The sequence below is a fragment of the Theropithecus gelada genome, chromosome 14 (genome assembly GCF_003255815.1).
Source record: "Theropithecus gelada isolate Dixy chromosome 14, Tgel_1.0, whole genome shotgun sequence".
NCBI classification, from domain to species: Eukaryota; Metazoa; Chordata; class Mammalia; order Primates; family Cercopithecidae; genus Theropithecus; species Theropithecus gelada.
In genome coordinates this window covers 44,823,586-44,840,805 of record NC_037682.1, presented here as the reverse complement: position 1 = coordinate 44,840,805, position 17,220 = coordinate 44,823,586, and the positions used below count along the sequence as shown (strand labels likewise).

Below are 17,220 nucleotides of genomic sequence, written 5' to 3'. Positions count from 1 at the left end.
TACGACTACCAAACGGATGATAAGAAAAGGCAGCAGAGGAAAGGGGTGAATGCATCATGCGTACTGGAAAGACATTAATGTTATCATTATGGAAAAAATAGAAATCAGGAATTTTCAGTTTGGTGTGATTTTAATGTAAATTACTTTATAGTTTAGTGTACATTATAAGGATAAGGGTAGGGGTAGGAGAGCAGCATCATATTTTCCAAGACTGTGTCCTCTGAAGGTCTTAATTATGCCCTGGTTCTACCCCAGCAGAGCTAAGAGATAGAAACATGAGGACCTGAGGAAGGAGGATTAGCCAAATATTGGTAGCTGGGATCCTTAATTAGCTGAATTCATTTTTCTGAGCTCTACTCTTCAGAGAAAGACAATAAAATAGGTGTAGGGGTAATACTTCCTATTGAAAGTAGCCTTCTTGGTGAATATCCTCATTAATTAAAGCAATAGCTTCTAGTGCGGAATTCTTTTCTTAAACTTTTTTATACATATTTTACATAAATTTATAAGTATGACTAGTAGAACTATTTTTGTTTAAGTCAATGTTTCTCACCCTCCCTCCACTTTTTCTGCTTGGCTCTTCCTTTGTCTCCTGAGCTCACATCAATGCCCACATTTTCTGCCAGTAATCTTATTTACTAACTTATGTGTGTGCATTCACATTTTACTAGAACACATGTGTGTTCTAGTACACATACACACACACACGGAGAGACAGAGAGAGAGACCAACAGACATGGTATTTTAGTTACTGTTTATTTTATACAAGTAAGATTCTATTATACACACTTTAATGTATCTGGCTTTTCTCAATACGTCATGAAAATCTCTCCAATCTCTGTATGGTTCTAATTCAATCTTTTCAACAGCTACAAATCATTCCACGCTGCAGATACTCTAATGATCTAATGTGGCTATTTCTTTTTTCCGCAGGCTTTCACTTTATCAACTATGGTATAATAAACGCTCTTGCACTATGGTTTTTTATTTCTCTGGGATAGATTCCTAAGAGTGAGACTGCTGGATCAAAGGATAATATAGTTCTTTTTTCTTTCTTTCTTTTTTAAAGATATGCCGCTAGACTTTATTTCTAATTTGTCAAATGACCTTGAGTGCTCACTTTCCTCCCTGGACCTGGAACTCTGCTTTCTCACTGGTAAGGCAGGCATGTGGGACTACAGATGACCTTGAACATCCTTTTCATCTTGTCATATACTTCTCTGCTTCTGCGCTAGCACCCACTGCCCTAGCACCCACTGCCCTGTGTTTTGCTGCAGTGAAGTGAGAATCATCATTACTGCTGACTCAGGAACAAGCATCCTGCCTGTCTGAGTCTTGGAATTTTGGACCTACATTTTGCACAGACTGATTATTTAGCTGAACCACTGATTTCCAAGTATGAGCTCTTCTGAAATGCTATGATAAGGGATGCTTGCTTTGTTTAACTTGTGTTTCCCTGGCACCCCTGGGTTCAGATGAGAACTGAACAGTGAGGCTGATTATGAAACTTCAAGCTTCTGCCCTTTCTTTTTATTGAAATTTACCTTCATCTAAACAAAAGGTGCCTCAGGAAAAACTCCTAGCAGCTTCTGTATTTGAGCACTTTTCCAGGATGCTCCTAATTTTCATTTAGTAAAGGTAAATACTTGATTATTGGGCGACCAAACACTGAATGAGGGAGAAATGTTGCACAATCATTACATATTTTGTAAGGTTTTCTATTCTGTGTAAGTCTACCCATATTAAACCTTCTGGCCCAGGAAGAGGGATTTGTCTTATTTGCTAATTCTGAGGGGCTTCAAACCTATGTTTCCTTTAGATTGAATGATATTAATAACAATAGTTTATTGAAAGTATGCCGGTAGCCAATCTCAATCTAGGCACTTTGCATGCATTCTTTCGTTTAATCCTCAGGCTACCCTTGAGGTTAGGTTAATTCTTTTCTTTTTTTTTTTTCTTCTAAGACGAGTCTCGCTCTGTCGCCCAGGCTGGAGTGCAATGGTGCCATCTTGGCTCACTGCAACCTCCGCCTCCCAGGTTTAAGCTGTTCTCCTGCCTCAGCCTCCTAAGTAGCTGGGACTACAGGCGCGTGCCACCACACCCAGCCAATTTTTTGTATTTTTAGTAGAGATGGGGTTTCACCGTGTTAGCCAGGATGGTCTCGATCTCCTGACCTCATGATCCGCCCACCTCAGCCTCCCAAAGTGCTGAGATTACAGGCGTGAGCCACTGCACCGGCCGAGGTAGGTTAATTTTTATTATGCTCATTTTGCTGATGGGGAATTTCCCCCTCGAGGTCACAGAGCTAGGAGGTGGTGCAGTGTATCTGCGGAGCCCACATTCTTAGCACAGAACAACACTGCAATGGAGCTGGGCAGTAGTAGACAAGTGGGACAAAAATACGGCGGCTTCTTGACTATCGGCCATGTCACCTGAAACCCACACTGAGCCCTCACATCCATCATCTGTGGAAGTTGTATGTGTTAACGACTCCCATGTTAAAATCACATAAACATAGACATAGGGGCTCATACTCTATCCCTCATGTGGCGGATGGAGAGGAGCCAACACAGACCCGGGCTCAAAGCTAGGCTCTGCCCGCTGACCCTGGACGCGTTTCTTCTCCTGTCAGTCGCGCTGGCAGCTCTTTCTCGCATGCTGCCCTGAGGACCAGAGAAGGCTGGTGCCACAGTGCCCTGCTAACGCCAGAGCAAGCGCTTGTAAAACACCGGTACCTTTCCCTCCTCTCTCCTTCCTTAGTGAGAAGGAGGGCAGCGACTTGAATGCCCTAGGCCGCCCTCTGGGCCCTCTCCTGTCTGGGTTGCAGCTCACTTTTCGGGTCTTGGCAGTAACACTGGCGTCAGGACTGTCACCGGATGGCCTGTTTTTCAGTAGGCTACCCCCATACAACCGAGTGGACACGAGTTTTCAAAAATATTTATTTGCTTATCTGCAAGGCAGGAGGGGAGGGAACAAAGTGATCGAGGACAAAATCAATTACTATTTTTCATCTTTGACAAAGTAATTAAGGCCGTAGTGACTGGCTAATTCAGACCGAATGGCTGCGCGGTGATGGATGCGGATTTACGGCCTCCTTGGCTGCGGCGCACTGGGCCAGATTATCACTACAAACAGGCGTCCGCGGAGGGCGGGGGCGGAGGCCCGCGTCTAGAGGACGTGCGGCTGGCCTTTTTTTTTTTTTTTTTTTTTTAATACTGCAGTTCCATCCTCTGCGCTTCGTAGGCGCTGACACACACCCATACGCACGACCTGCTGCCCCAGGGCCTGGCTTCCTGCCTCAGCACGCTCTCTCCCGCCCCTGAACCCCAACCTTCAAGCCGGGCTTGTGCCCGCCCCTCCGCCCCCGCTTTGGCCTCATAGCGACACCTCCAGGCCTCTCCGCTCCAGACCCTCCCTCCGTTTTCCACGCAGCCCCTCCCTTCTAGAATTTTGCGGCTGAAAGTGGGGGGAGGCCTAGAGCCCTAATAGCACCTCTGCCAAACCCCGTAGCAGTTCCTGCGCGTCACCCGCCTCTGCAAAGCCTGACGCGCTGCAGGCCCCACGCAGGAACCCAAGTGTTCAATGGGCCGGGGAGGGCCAGCGGGCGAAACGTCAGGCCTGGGGGCCAAAGGGCGGCGCTGGGCGTCACTCAGGCCCAGGGCCGCAGCTGGGGGAAGTGAGAAGGCCGGCAGGATTCCGCCGCCTCTGGGCAGTTCTCCCCCTTCCTCCCGGGGCAGCCAAGTCTGTGCGCCCTGGAACGTCCGGGCGCCGCGTGGACGCTCCATTCTCACCTGGCCCTTTGCGGGGACTGCTCAAATGCAAATTGGGAAACTGGCCAGAACCTTCCAAAGTCGTGACTGTCCCTCGGGGAAGTCGGCCGGGGAACTGCAGAGGGAGGCCTACACCGATCTTTGGGCCCGCCTCTTGGTACCGCTCTGGCCGATCGCTCTCTGAGCCCGAGCCTGCCTGCCAGGCCTGCCTTTACAATTCTCGCATTCATTCGTCTTGAGCCCTCTCGGAAACTGGGGACTGTTTAGGCAGAAACACCCTTAGGTTCTCTTGGCCTCCCCCAAGATGCCAAGAGCCTGCAGGCTGCTTCTCAGCGCCAGCTGGAACTTGAGCAGGCACCCCTGCGGAATTCTCAGTCCCACCCACTCAGAAGACCCTCCTCCAGCCAGAGTCCACCACAGCCCACCCCACCTCACCCTCTTAACCCTAATTCCCGACCTCACCCTACGAGCTGGCCCCGGGGAGAGCGCGACTGACCCCAGAGACAGCCCCGCGGGAGGTGGTTGGGATCTTCTCCCTCTCAGAAACGACTTTCTGAGCCCCAATTTCCTCAGCTTTGCAATTGTATAGTTTCTGAAAGGCCATTGCCAAATCTAACCGGGATAATTCATGGATAGCCCTTGCATAATGGTTGAGTATTGAGATCTCAATAGACGTTAGCTCAAAACTGCAATAAAAAGCGACCTGAAATCCTCAAGGCGTCTCAAAAGAAAGATCTCCTACTCCTGCCCCCACCAAAAGCAATACAGACCGTGTGTCCCCAGCCAGTTGCCCTTTAGAGGGGCTAGGCGGGAGAGCCAACCAGCGGAGGCATCCAAACACTCTCGGGCTCTCCAGAGGGACAGGAGGGCGCCCCTCAGTGCCCCCGGCGCCCGCCGCAATCTGCCACTGCAGCCTACGCCTGCGGCCGCCGCCGCCCCGGCATTGTCCTCCTGCCGCGCGGGGACGGCCCAGCCGCTTGCGACGGCGCGCACCCTGAGGCAGTGGGCTGGGCTATTGGCAGTAGGGAAAGGAAAACGTGCTGTCTGTGGCTCCTCATCCCCGAGGCCAGGGGTTCCCCAAGCTAGACCGGCAAGTAAGGAGAGGACGGAAGCATTTTGCTGATAATCCCCTTCTAGTCTCCAAACTACACCTTCTTTGTAAAGGCGTTTTCTCCTCTCCTGATTATAGCTATTGCATTGTACCAACAAGAAAGTCCATCTTTTTATCGCCACTGCCACCCCCAATCCCATCCCCGCCACAGTATTGTTGAACTTCCTGGTACGGCTCCCCCCCCCCCCCCCCCCCCCCGCCCATTGCTGGGCGTCTCGATTTGGACGGTCTCTAAGGTCTCACGCTGCCAAATCAGGCCTGGCTCTCGTAGGATTTTATTGAAAGGACTACAAAGAAAGAATGGGTTTCCCTTGACTTTGAAAGTGACCTAAGAACTAGGTCTGTGTTGGAAAATCTTCATTTTCATTTCTCTAAAACGTCTTCAAAAGAGCTTAAAAATGCAATGAGAACGGTCAGTTATACTCAGAATTTTCTCCTGATTGTGTTAACAGAAATAGGAACGGAAATACTAGATCCCAATTTTTAAGCAAAAAACCCAGGATTCGTCCAAGACTGACTGTCCGGAAGGGTAGGGATGTGAGAATCTAAAGTCCACACACATGCTAGGTAGGTACACCTTGATAAATGCAGGACCCATGCCTGCTGCAGCCATCGCAGAGCTGTGGGGCTATGCGCAGACCCTCAGTCTCTTTCGGAGTAATATTTTCGGCATCCCTGAAGATTGGGGGAGAGAGCAATGGAATATAGTGAAAGGGAAAGAGAAGACAGTGGTTTAGCTCCCTCCCCCTACCTCTACATCCCGATCCACTCTGCTGGCGACTGCGCCTTGCCTTGGGTGCAGTGGGACGTGTCCCTCCCATGTTTCCCTTAATTAGGAGGAGTCAAACTTCTGTATTCCCCTCCTGCGGGTTTCGGTTTAGTAATCAGACCCACATGAGTCACGCCAAACACGCAGCCCCCTCCCGCTGGAGCGAAAACTGGCCAGCATACTCTAGGCTGTTGTCCCTTTAAAACTTGAATCCAAGGGGGTAATGATTTATCAAACTTGTATTATCAAGAAAATGTCAAACCAAGGGCACCTTGATTTGCACTGACGCAAACCCGGCCTTTCCCAAGGAGATATAGAAAGCGCCTCTCCTGTCGGAGCCAAACCCAGTCTTGTCAATAGCGGGTTTCACCCTCCACCAGTTCAATCTGTTGCCTGTGTCAGACATGGTGAGTGTTTGCTTTTGTTCTTTCAAGAGGAAAAGGGGCTGAGGGGATAGGAAAAGCAGATTCGTTTTGGCTATTTCTTTTGGAGATGTCTGTGCATTGGGTGGGGGAAAAGGGGGCGAGGAGGAGAACAATTCTCACAGCCCTAGGTATTTGTACTTGTGAGCGTCACCTGAGGTCGCAAAGAGGTTTCCTAGGTTGTAGAGCTGAGAGGTTGACTGTGGCTCCTAAAGACCCGATCCCGGGCACTGTCCTCGGTGCTGAAAAGCCAGACGCCGGTACAGAGGCGAGTTGCTCTGGGTCCTAGAGGCTATTGAGACAAATGCTGGCTGAAGCCGAGGTATTCAGATTTGTGGAAATTGAGGAGTTCTATTTTGCGTGCTTGTGAAAGGGGGTTAGACTAGAAGAGTGCAGTGGAGGTGAAGATAATAGGATTATTACAGTGTAATAATAATTATTGGTGCTAATGTTTAGGAAGCCCTGAAAGATAACACGAGGGGAGAAAGTGGCTAGGAAAACCACCGCTGGCAGTTATTTTCATTTGAAAGTGAATTGGGAAAAAGAGAATAAAAATTAGCCATGAGTTTTGGTACTCAAGCCAGCGTAGGGTTGTGAAGGATATTAGACTCCTGTGAATAGTTACGCAAAAACAAATAAACAAACAAAAGAACCAAAAAACTTTGCATATTATTTTACATGTCTGGGAATCTGGAAGTGAATACAAGTTGTGTAAGATAACAAACCTAGTTACTACTCTGTGTCTTAAATTTATAATCGTTGTAGGATTTTTTGTGGTTATTTTGATCGTGATTCTTAACATTTCTTTGCTACCTGGCGGGAGGAGGTGGGTTGTGGAGCGCTGGGACTCAACCAATTTGGCCTCAAGCACTCGCAGGTGCCAGGGCATCAGCTTTGTGGCCACAGCTTGTCTATGGGGGAAAAAGGCAATGTGCATTGTTGAATGACAAAGGAAATGGGGCGGAAAATTAAAGAATCTTTCTACAATGGTGATGGGGATGCGGGCACCCACAGCTGTGATGTGAAATCCAAAGAGGGAGGAGAGCTCATGACTCTAGGGCTATTTCCACTCCCCCTTTCCCCTTACAAAATTCCATTTCTGCCTCTTTTCTTAGTTCATCCTCCACTAGGGAGGAAATATTAGCTTCTTTGTCATCTGGTTATTGATGAAGCGGGCAAATTGAGAAATACTGATTGCAGTCTTTCTTAACAGAAAAAATTCAGATTCCAATTTGCTTCCCCAGATATTGTGTCTGGACCTGAGTTGCGAACGTCTCCATATGTAGATACAGGTATTTTTAATGCTGTTGTGACTTTGTTTTGCACGAACTTGACATTGTGTTTGCAGGATTGCAGTGCTCCCAAGGAAATGAATAAACAGCCAGCCAACAGCCCGGAGGCGGCGGCGGCGCAGGGCCACCTGGATGGCCCATGCGCTCCCAGGACGAGCCCGGAGCAGGAGCTTCCCGCGGCTGCTGCCCCGCCGCCGCCACGTGTGCCCAGGTCCGCTTCCACCGGCGCCCAAACTTTCCAGTCAGCGGACGCGCGAGCCTGCGAGGCTGAGCGGCCAGGAGTGGGGTCTTGCAAACTCAGTAGCCCGCGGGCGCAGGCGGCCTCGGCAGCTCTGCGGGACTTGAGAGAGGCGCAAGGCGCGCAGGCCGTCCCCCCTCCTGGGAGCTCCGGGCCCAGCAACGCGCTGCACTGTAAGATCCATGCTCTGCGAGGCCCGGAGGGGGATGCGAACGTGAGTGTGGGCAAGGGCACCCTGGAGCGGAACAATACCCCTGCCGTGGGCTGGGTGAACATGAGCCAGAGCACCGTGGTGCTGGGCACGGATGGAATCACGTCCGTGCTCCCGGGCAGCGTGGCCACCGTTGCCACTCAGGTAAGCGGTTGCATTCGGCCCGCACAGTGTCCTGCTCTCCAGCTGCGCGAGAGAGGCCAGCCGGGCCGTGGCGGGTGCACGTGTGCTGATGGGGAAACCGGTTGGCAGTGCCAGGTGATGGATGCGGGAGGCGGCTTTGGGGCTTCGGAAGCTCGCACTGCGCTGGGGTCGGCAGTTCAGGGCGCGAGGGCTGCAGTGACCCTGCCAGAGGGGCCACGACCTGCCCCTTCCCAGCCTTGGCTGTAGTGGGAATCCAGGTCCGGATTCACAAAGCAATTGAGGCAGATAGATCCCACCCTTTTATGCAGACAGACTCCCTCTCCTGCCAATGACTGTCTTTTCTTTTCAAAAGTACTTTCTTAATTAAACAAAAAGAGGGAGAAAATTCAGAACAAAGCCAGGTGGTCGTGGCTGGGGGTGGAGGGGTAGGAGGATAATAGTTTAAGTTTTGTAGCCTTTACACTGCCAGTAATGCTTATTACATGAGAACTCATTTGATGCCAGGTGGGTTTACCTGAAGCTACTGAAGCTTAAGCTTTGGGGCCTGTCCTTTGCCTGGGTCCTTCCAAAACCTGGTGTCTACTTTTGCCAAAATTTTCTATTTTTTTCCCTAAAGTAACCTCCCTCAATTGTATAAGCTTCAGGCTCCACTAATCTGAATCCCCTCTTGCATTTGATCCTTTACCACTTAATTAGAGGCGTGAAAAACCCACAGAGCAAATCCCAATCCTTGGGTTATGAATAAAGGCAACTTTTGCTGGTGGCCCGCTGTCTCATACAGGCTTTTGTTCTCTTCCATTTCCCTCTGTCTCTCTCCTTCCTTCTCTGATCTCTTCTTTCTTCTGTCCTTTTTCATCCACTTCAGCTCTTCCCTTCTCACTGCCTGCCTTTCTGCTATCTTCTCTCCTTTCCTGGCCTCAGGGACTAGGCATATATCCAGCAGTGGGGCCTGGACCAAAATTTATGCCTGTGTGAGGTTTAGGATTTATACAGCCCTTCTGTCTTTAGTTACTCTAGTGTTTGCACACACACACACACACACTCTCACACTTATCCACAGGCCCACATAGCAGGAGCTTGTGGTGTCAGAACTAGAAATAAACATAGAATTTCCCACTTGCCTTTCTTTTTGGGGTCCACCTCTGGAGGGTTTTTCTATGTGTATTATCTGCCTCTGACAGCATGTATCCCACAGTGTGACCCCAGGTGGAGCAGAATATTTGTTTCACTTGTCTTGCTTAACCTCCGCACTGCGGCAGAAGGAGCTGGAACTCCCACCCTTTGCAGCTCTGGAAGGATTGAAGGGTGGGATTAGGCGTGGAGGTGGTCTGTGTGTGGGAGGATGAGAGGGAGGATGTTAAAGATGTTTGGTTTCTGAAAGTACTTATTTTCGGCCCTGCCCATCTTTCTGATTGTGCCTTTCTGACACTCACCCTGGCTCTTTCTCCCTCCCCAAGACTTCTCCTGACAGCTGCTGCTGTGTCCTCCACAGCCTGTAGAAAAGTACGAGACCTAGCAAGTTACTACAATAGGAGGTGAAGGGTGACTGCGGAGGTGGAAACTGTGCAGTGGCCTGAGTCCCTGGAAAGCTTTGTGCAGTGTCTAGGTGTCCCGAACATTTTCAGAGTTTATTTGGGGTGGTCTCCCCCCATTTTTCCTGAGTATTAGTGAGGCATTCCATGACCAGGCACTGCCCCAAGAAAGCGTCTTAGTGTGAGCTTGAAGAAATGAGTCTCAAAGATTCATAGACTGCTGGAGCTGGCAAGGGCTTCAGGGGACAGTTATTCTAAGCTTCTTTTACAGATGAGACATGGAGGTTCAGAGAGAGCAAGTGGCTTGCCTGGGGTTGTCCAGCTGGTTAGTAGTAAAATTTAGACCAGAACTCAAGGTTGTAGATGGCTTGTGTCTTCCCATATCAATCTTTTTTTGTTTGTTTGTTTTCCCTCTTGTTTCATCTTCAAATCTGCCTCCTGCCCATCTCCCTTGCATTAGTCTTGAAAGATGCCTTCTTAAATTAGATGACCAGGCAGGTTCTGTTTGGTCAAGAAAGTAAGGCAGGGGCTCTGGCTGGCTTCGGCATTGCAGCTCTCTTTCTGGTCTTGTCACACACTCTAAAGGAAGAAAGGGCTGAGGAGGGGGTGTGGTGAAGGCTTTTTTGTGGGAGAGGATTAATTAGGAACCTGCTTGCTGGGAACTCCAGGCATGATGCTTGCCAAATAAATTCTTGGTGAAGGGTTGGGGATGGAGGGACCTGCTTGCAATCACCTTACAGGTTCAAGGTTTGGGGAGAGCTGCTTGCTGGTGTGCCCTGACTGTATGATCTGGGAAAGAGGGGGTTTTGGGTCTGTTTAAGATGGATCTTCAGATCAGAATTGGGGACCTGCTTGCTGATTGACTCTCAGTGCAGGGTTGAGGGGTGAGGTCCCTGCTTGTAGATGCATCCTTTCTTTACATTTGGGGTCCTGCTTGCCGATGCATCCTCAGTTGAAAAGTGGGAGCCTGCTTGCTGGGAAGGACCCCTAGCCGGGGGGGAGGGGCGGAAGGGGCCTGCTTGTGGACCTACTCGGGGCTGTTATCGACAATGTGCTTTTCCGCCCCCAGGAGGACGAGCAAGGGGATGAGAATAAGGCCCGAGGGAACTGGTCCAGCAAACTGGACTTCATCCTGTCCATGGTGGGGTACGCAGTGGGGCTGGGCAATGTCTGGAGGTTTCCCTACCTGGCCTTCCAGAACGGGGGAGGTATGGCTTTTCCGCTCTTTCCGCCTGCTGCGGGGCGGGGCGGGCACCTGAGGGTTGGGTGGGACAGGAGCCCTCAGGCAGGGTCGCAGGGCGGGGAGGCTCAGAGCAGCCTCCGCAGGCTCCAGCCCTACACCTCCTAGGCGTGAGTGCATAACCTGAGGGCGGGGACGACCAAAATCGTTCGGCATTAGATCCCAGAGTCTCTTTTCTAGAGAGGGGCGCAGGGGAGGAGTGAGGCCCCACAAACCCCCACTGACCCAGTTTTGGGGCCTGGGTCCAGAGCCGCGTAAGCACGGGTGCTAGCGGTCAAGTGTTCAGAGAGCGGCGGCACTTCGGGCACCCAACAAGGTTACAGCCAGCAGCTGTACAGTTCTGGAGCCCTGATTCAGGGTTATATCCTGCCTTCCTAGGGCACTCCTTAGGCGAGCTAGGAGGTGAGGGGCAAGGGGTGGGGGATGTGCTGTCAAAAACCTCTCAGAAGTGCCCGCCACCTCCGCCTTCTTGTTCTGCTTCTTGAAGCAGAACATATTTTGATTTTAGTAAAATCGTACAGCAAAAACAGGTTTCTTTCATCAGCCCTAAATGGGAGGAAGGTGCTGGTTTTGAAGGAATGCCGTTTCAGAGATGGGGAGGACACTAGTTAGGCTTGCATCGGCTGCTGGGCCACTGTGCTCCCTTGTACCTCTTCTGTACCCACCGAGGAGGGACCTGGCACATTCACGATCCCTCTGGCCCTCCCGACGTTTAGGTGCCGCGGGGCCGGCCGCTCTCTAGCAATAGGAATTTGAACCTAGAGCCCCCTCCCACATCTTCTCAACTGGACGGAAGGGACAAACAATGCATTCCTTCAGCCCATAGGTCAGGCAGTTTGAGGGTTTTTGTTCTTTTGTTTTGCCTCTTGGGTCCGCTTCAGGCGGAATTTGGTGCAGCGGAACGGACAGGGGCTGCATCACCCGACGGCTAAAGCGCAAAACATAGGCCACTACTCCCCTCCTCTCCAGTTCCAAATTAGGACACTCTGACAAGTACTTATGAGAACCGCCGAGCATTTGCCATCTGGGGTGCCCTGAAAACAGACCAGGTACCGGCCACACGAATAGAGGCACCCAGATAGGTTCCCGTTTGGTTTTCCACAGGGCGCCCTCAGGCCAGGATGCTACAACAAGGCTTCCAGTGAATAGAAGGGAAGTGGGTACTCAGGGTAGAGGATGGGGAGGGAGTTCCAGCAAAAGGAGGTTGGCCCGCGCAAGTGCCCGCGCTCTGCTCGCCCGGGATCTGCGAAGAGCGGCGGAGCAGATCTCAGCGCTCCCGAGGAGCCAGGCGCTGCGACCGAAGGCAGCCTGTTCCGCACTGCGGCTCGGGGCCCCGCAGCCCTCAGCGTGGGGTGGAGGGCTCGCCGCTCCTTTTCAGGAGCTGAGGAGGACTGCACAATTACCGTCTTGAGAGGATAAAGCAGGACCCCGGTTTTACAGCCCAGCAGCCCGTGGCTGCTCCTGGGCCTTCCTGGCTTGGAAAGCCCCGGGCAGGAAAGGCCCTGCCATCAAACAGGAAGTGCGGAGGGGCGGGAGCATGAAGAGTGGACTAGAGAAAGATCAGCTTTCCCTCCGCTAAGGCCACTGTTCTGCGCTCGCGCATCTCCAGTACCCTGGCCCTTGACTCTGGCCCATGCAGCAGCACGTTCCTGTCAAAACCTTTTCAAAACTCATGACCATTCCCCAAGTACCTCCCAAACAACCTCAAAGAACGTTGAAGGGAAAGAACCCTACAGAAGTCTCAGCGACTTTATGGAGGCCTGCCAGACACTATTGCCCTAGACGGGGCATTTTGAGGAGTAAAGAGATGAAGCGCAAACAACATTAGGGGCTCACAGGCTGAATAAGACACTTACATAAAAATTAACAAGTGATTGGTGCCTGGAGCAAGGTACTGTGGGAGGACACAGATGGGAGACTTCTTGGAAGAGGAAGCATTTGAGTTGACCTTGAAGGATGGAAGGAACTTCTCATATGGAGAAGGGCGTTGAGAAGTGTGTGATGCGGATGGGGATGGGTTTAGGAAGAAGGATGGGTATCCCCCAATGGCTTTCTGGCAGAGCCTGCCCAGCCCTGGTTGGTAGAAGCTGTTCAGGTAACTTACTGTAGAGGAGGGCTCCTGGAGTTTAGCTTAGAAGCTTTTAGGTCCTGGGAGGGCTGAGGCTCCGATAAGATTTCACCAATCTGAATCCAGTAGTGAGTCAAAGGCATGGACTGATTGAGCTCTGCAGGGGCTTAATTTTGGGAAATTGAAGTGCTATAATAAAAAAAGAAAAGAATAAAACCCCATCAGCACATATCCCTAGCCATCTGCCAGTGGAGAATTGAAATAAGGAGTGTATTTGCACGGGTACCCTTATACTTTTTGGAGGAGGGCTCTTAAATATCTGTGGGTGACTGTTGCCGAGACAGGACATCAAAGGGCTTCTTCAGGAATGGAGCTAAATTGTCCTTTAGTTCTTTGAGAGGGAGCCCAGCCCCCAACCCGGAAGGTGAAGGAGGGCAGCAGCCTGTTTTTGCCTCCCAGGGCTCTCACTCCCCACTCTCTTTCCAAGGTGCTTTCCTCATCCCTTACCTGATGATGCTGGCTCTGGCTGGATTACCCATCTTCTTCTTGGAGGTGTCGCTGGGCCAGTTTGCCAGCCAGGGGCCAGTGTCTGTGTGGAAGGCCATCCCAGCTCTACAAGGTGAGTCCAGCCTGCCTCCCAGCCTCCTCGGGCCCTTTCTGACTCTGTCCCCTCTGGCACCATGCAGCCCCAGGGAGGGAGACTTGCCTTTGTGGTTAATAGAACTAACTCTTTCCATCCTTTATTTCGTCCTTCTGAATAATGGCCCAAGATCACCTCTGGCATTGTTGAGTTCCCAGCAGAATGCCTTCATATCCCTGGTAGACATACAGTCCACTCTGCTATTAGTGCATCCCTTCTGTACAAGAGAGCCCAGACCTAGGTCCCGACCCTATGCCCAACTCTAAGAATTCTATAGCATTTAAGAAGGAATGAACCCCTGGAATTTTTGCTTCTGCAGGCTGTGGCATTGCGATGCTGATCATCTCTGTCCTAATAGCCATATACTACAATGTGATTATTTGCTATACACTTTTCTACCTGTTTGCCTCCTTTGTGTCTGTACTACCCTGGGGCTCCTGCAACAACCCTTGGAATACGCCAGAATGCAAAGATAAAACCAAACTTTTATTAGGTAAGTTTGGAAATATCTGCTTTAGGTGTATGTATTCTGAACTATCCATTTATTCAACAAAATAACTGAACATATATTATGCATGCTAGGACCTACACTATGTTCTGGGAGCACAGAGATTACATCGAGCTATCAAATATACTTAATTCTAACATTTAAGGAGTTCCTGGCCCAGAGAACGGCATAATCAAATTTTTGTTTGCTCACAAATAGCTGGAATCTTCGTTAAAAATGCAGGTTCACAGGCCCACGAGATAGTCTGATTTATAGATTTGGTTGGGTTCAGAAAATTTGCATTTAAACAAGTCCTTGTAGAATCTTATTTTGTTTTATAGTGTTTCTTAGACTAGCAGCATTACCTGGATGGTGGTTAGAAGCCCCCCTCTAGCCTTTCTGAATAAGACTTGCATTTTAACTAGGTTCCCAAGTGACTTATCTGCATGGTACAATTTGAAAAGTGATGGTCTAATTCCTAGAGTCCAGGTGAGCGATCCTGGGGCCAGACTTCACAAGATACTGCTCAGTGCATGGGGTGAATATGAGAGTGAACCCTTAGACCACTCTGATAAAAATGTAGTGTCTAGAAGAGGGCAAGCTACTGGGGAGTCAGGGAGTGTTCCTGGAAGATGTTTCAGATGTGAAATAGATTGGGCCTTGAGGCCTTGGGGAAAAGGGTCAGCTTCTTGGGTCAAGGGCAAGAGAGTGAATATGAGGAGAAGTAGGGCAGCTATGTCAGGAAGTCTTTCTGGTCTATATCTCTGTCACTGACTATGTATGTCTGGGTCAGGTAACTTCTCTCTGGATCTGTTTTCCTTCTCTGAAAAATAGAAATAAAAATATTCTTCTACTACCTACCTTATGGGGATTGCTGTAAGGAGAAAAGAAATGAGGGGTGTGATACAGTTGCAGAAGTATACAGCTCTACAGATAAAAGGTGCTAATAGTAGTCACTTTGGAAGCTCTGGTCATTTAAAAGGGGACCTAGAAACAAGTAGTTTCTTCTTTCCCCAGGAGATCTGTTAATCCTCCTCAGCTAGGTCTGTGCCAAGACCAGCTTTCTGTGATCTCTGTATGATTGGCTCTTAGTGTTGCCCTCCAAAACCAGCTTTTTTCATGATGGAAAGCACATTATTTAACCCTTCAAGTAGATTAAGGGCAAAAAGATGAATTCTTCCCTCTCGCAGACCCAGAGAGATGCCATTCTTTTCTGCATTTTCTGCCATGAACATGTGTTTATTTTATAGTCTCTCTCGCTCTCTCTGTGGGGGGGGTGTGTGTGTCTGTGTGTGTGTGTGTGTTTAAAGCAGGCTGAGCATGTTGACTGGATCAGGCACATGGATGGAGGCCCAAGAGGCACAGAAGCCCCTGCCCCTGGCTTCCAGTTTGGCTCACCATCACCTGGGAGACATGAAAGGCAGAGCAAAGACATGACACAGCTCAGCTCCTACTCAACTGGTACAAAACCATTAAAACTATCCTAGCTCTGAGCGCAAGGAGACAATGCACATTTTTCACTCTGTTTCCTGCGAGTATATGACCAGGCTGAGCAGATCCTATTTCATTCTTACTCAGTGTTTTAATTTTTTTTTTTTTTTTTTTTTTGTGGAAAGAAAAACAAGGTGTCAGTCCGCACTCTTTCTTTGTGCAGCCCCTCCATCTGTCGTTCTCTGTGTTATCAGCCCATGAGTGTGTTCTGTTCCTCGGGCCAGGCTATCCCTTCCTTGCAGGGGTATCGGTCCTTTGGAATTCGGGGGTGACTTAGAAAAGGTGATAGTGGCCTGATTTGCAGAGCCCCACGCTCTGCTGTACAAATCAGGAGTCTAGACAACGGATATTCCCAGGCTGTTTCGCAAATGGTCATATTGAGCAAGGCTTCCTTAAGAGATGGACAAACTCTTTCCCCCAGCATTTCCCATCAGTTGCCTTCCAGTTTCACCTGCTCTCTCGCAACCCCACAACTATCCACACCCTGTGACTGCTGGGCAAAAGGACTCACCCCAGGAGAAAGGGACTGAATGGCTAGCTATTGTGACCTTCATGTGCAGCGCGGAGCTGCCCCATGACGCTCTCAGTGCTGCAAGGGACACATTCCATGGAGATACCAGGCAACCATACCCACTCCCGCCCCAGAGGAAAGCCCTGGATCTGTGCGTGGAGAGAGGCAGCGTTTGTCACATCTTTCTCTGATGCAGGTTGTAAGAGAGGCTGCCGTCTTTAGGGTGACTCAACTCTCCAAGTATCTGTAATGGAGAATGACTAATCTGTGCCCTGTCAAGTGAGACCAGCGGCTTTATGTGAAAATAGGAGCTAGCTGGGTCACGTAAAATAGGAACAACATAAATACCATTTCTATTTCCGGAATGGCTTCATTTTCATTAGAACTTTAATTAAATGATTCCTTTTCTCCCTGGTCTTTCATGTGCTTTCATTTATTAATAATTGCCCGAGTAAAGAGAATCCCATTCCACAGCTTCCAATTTAGCACGATCATTATCTCTGTTCTTTGTTCGGGGTTGCTGGGCCGCAGAGCTCTCTGATGAGATGGCCCATCATTCCTTCGCCGGTGGACCCGAAGGCGCCGGGCGCTGGGAAGTATGCTCCTGCCGCCCAGTGGTGGGAGGGGATATTGCAGGAGGCTTGAGGCTGCGGAGCGAGCGAGTAGGGATCCTGGGAACCCTGCTGCATTGCTGCAGGAACGGTGACCTTGTGCTGCTGCGGCGGCAGTGATCTGCAGACATCCAGAGACGCTCTCTAGGGAGGCTGCCTGCGTGCTTCAACAATTGCAACTTGGGAAGCAAGAGATTTGGTGTTTGCCCTCGTGTTAGTGATCGCTCCGGTCTTGGGTGGATATAACGTTTGGCAGGAGGGCGAGAAATAACTTACGTGCTTATTTACAGAACAGAGATATGGAGGGTTCTTTAATTGTCTTCATTCATGTCATCGCTGGGGGAAACAAAAGCTTTCCTGGTAAACGATTAGGTGGGAATCTTCCTGGAACTGTTATTCGATTAGACTAAAGAAGATACTTTGAACAGGAAGATATTTTTAGGCCCTGAAGTGGAGATTCTCAACAAGGGGAGATTTTGCAGGGGACATCTGGCAATGTTCAGAGACATTCTTGGTTGTTGCAGCTGGATGGGCTCCTGGCATTTAGTAGGTGGAGGCCAGGGATTCTGCTAAATATCCTGCAATGCACAGGACGGTCCCAGAGCCAATAATTATTAAAGTTGTCCTTGCAGGGTTAACAAGAATTCCAGACAGAAGTATTGTGATAATTAGCATTAATCAGG

General features: G+C 49.9%; 1 protein-coding gene across 2 annotated transcripts in view; it reads left to right on the top strand.

Moving 5' to 3' along the window:
- The first annotated feature begins 5,781 nt into the window (after positions 1 to 5,781).
- Positions 5,782 to 17,220, top strand: part of SLC6A5 (solute carrier family 6 member 5) — a 54,195-nt gene continuing 42,756 nt past the window's right edge. Inside the window, exons 1-5 of one of the 2 annotated variants that reach the window (XM_025357280.1) lie at positions 5,782 to 6,057; positions 7,421 to 7,957; positions 10,559 to 10,697; positions 13,285 to 13,416; positions 13,757 to 13,930. In XM_025357280.1, the coding sequence (XP_025213065.1) occupies positions 6,055 to 6,057; positions 7,421 to 7,957; positions 10,559 to 10,697; positions 13,285 to 13,416; positions 13,757 to 13,930 (985 nt within the window). In that variant the 5' untranslated portion in view covers positions 5,782 to 6,054. The remainder of the gene's footprint in view (positions 6,058 to 7,420; positions 7,958 to 10,558; positions 10,698 to 13,284; positions 13,417 to 13,756; positions 13,931 to 17,220) is intronic. The other variant, XM_025357281.1, reaches the window with a different exon arrangement.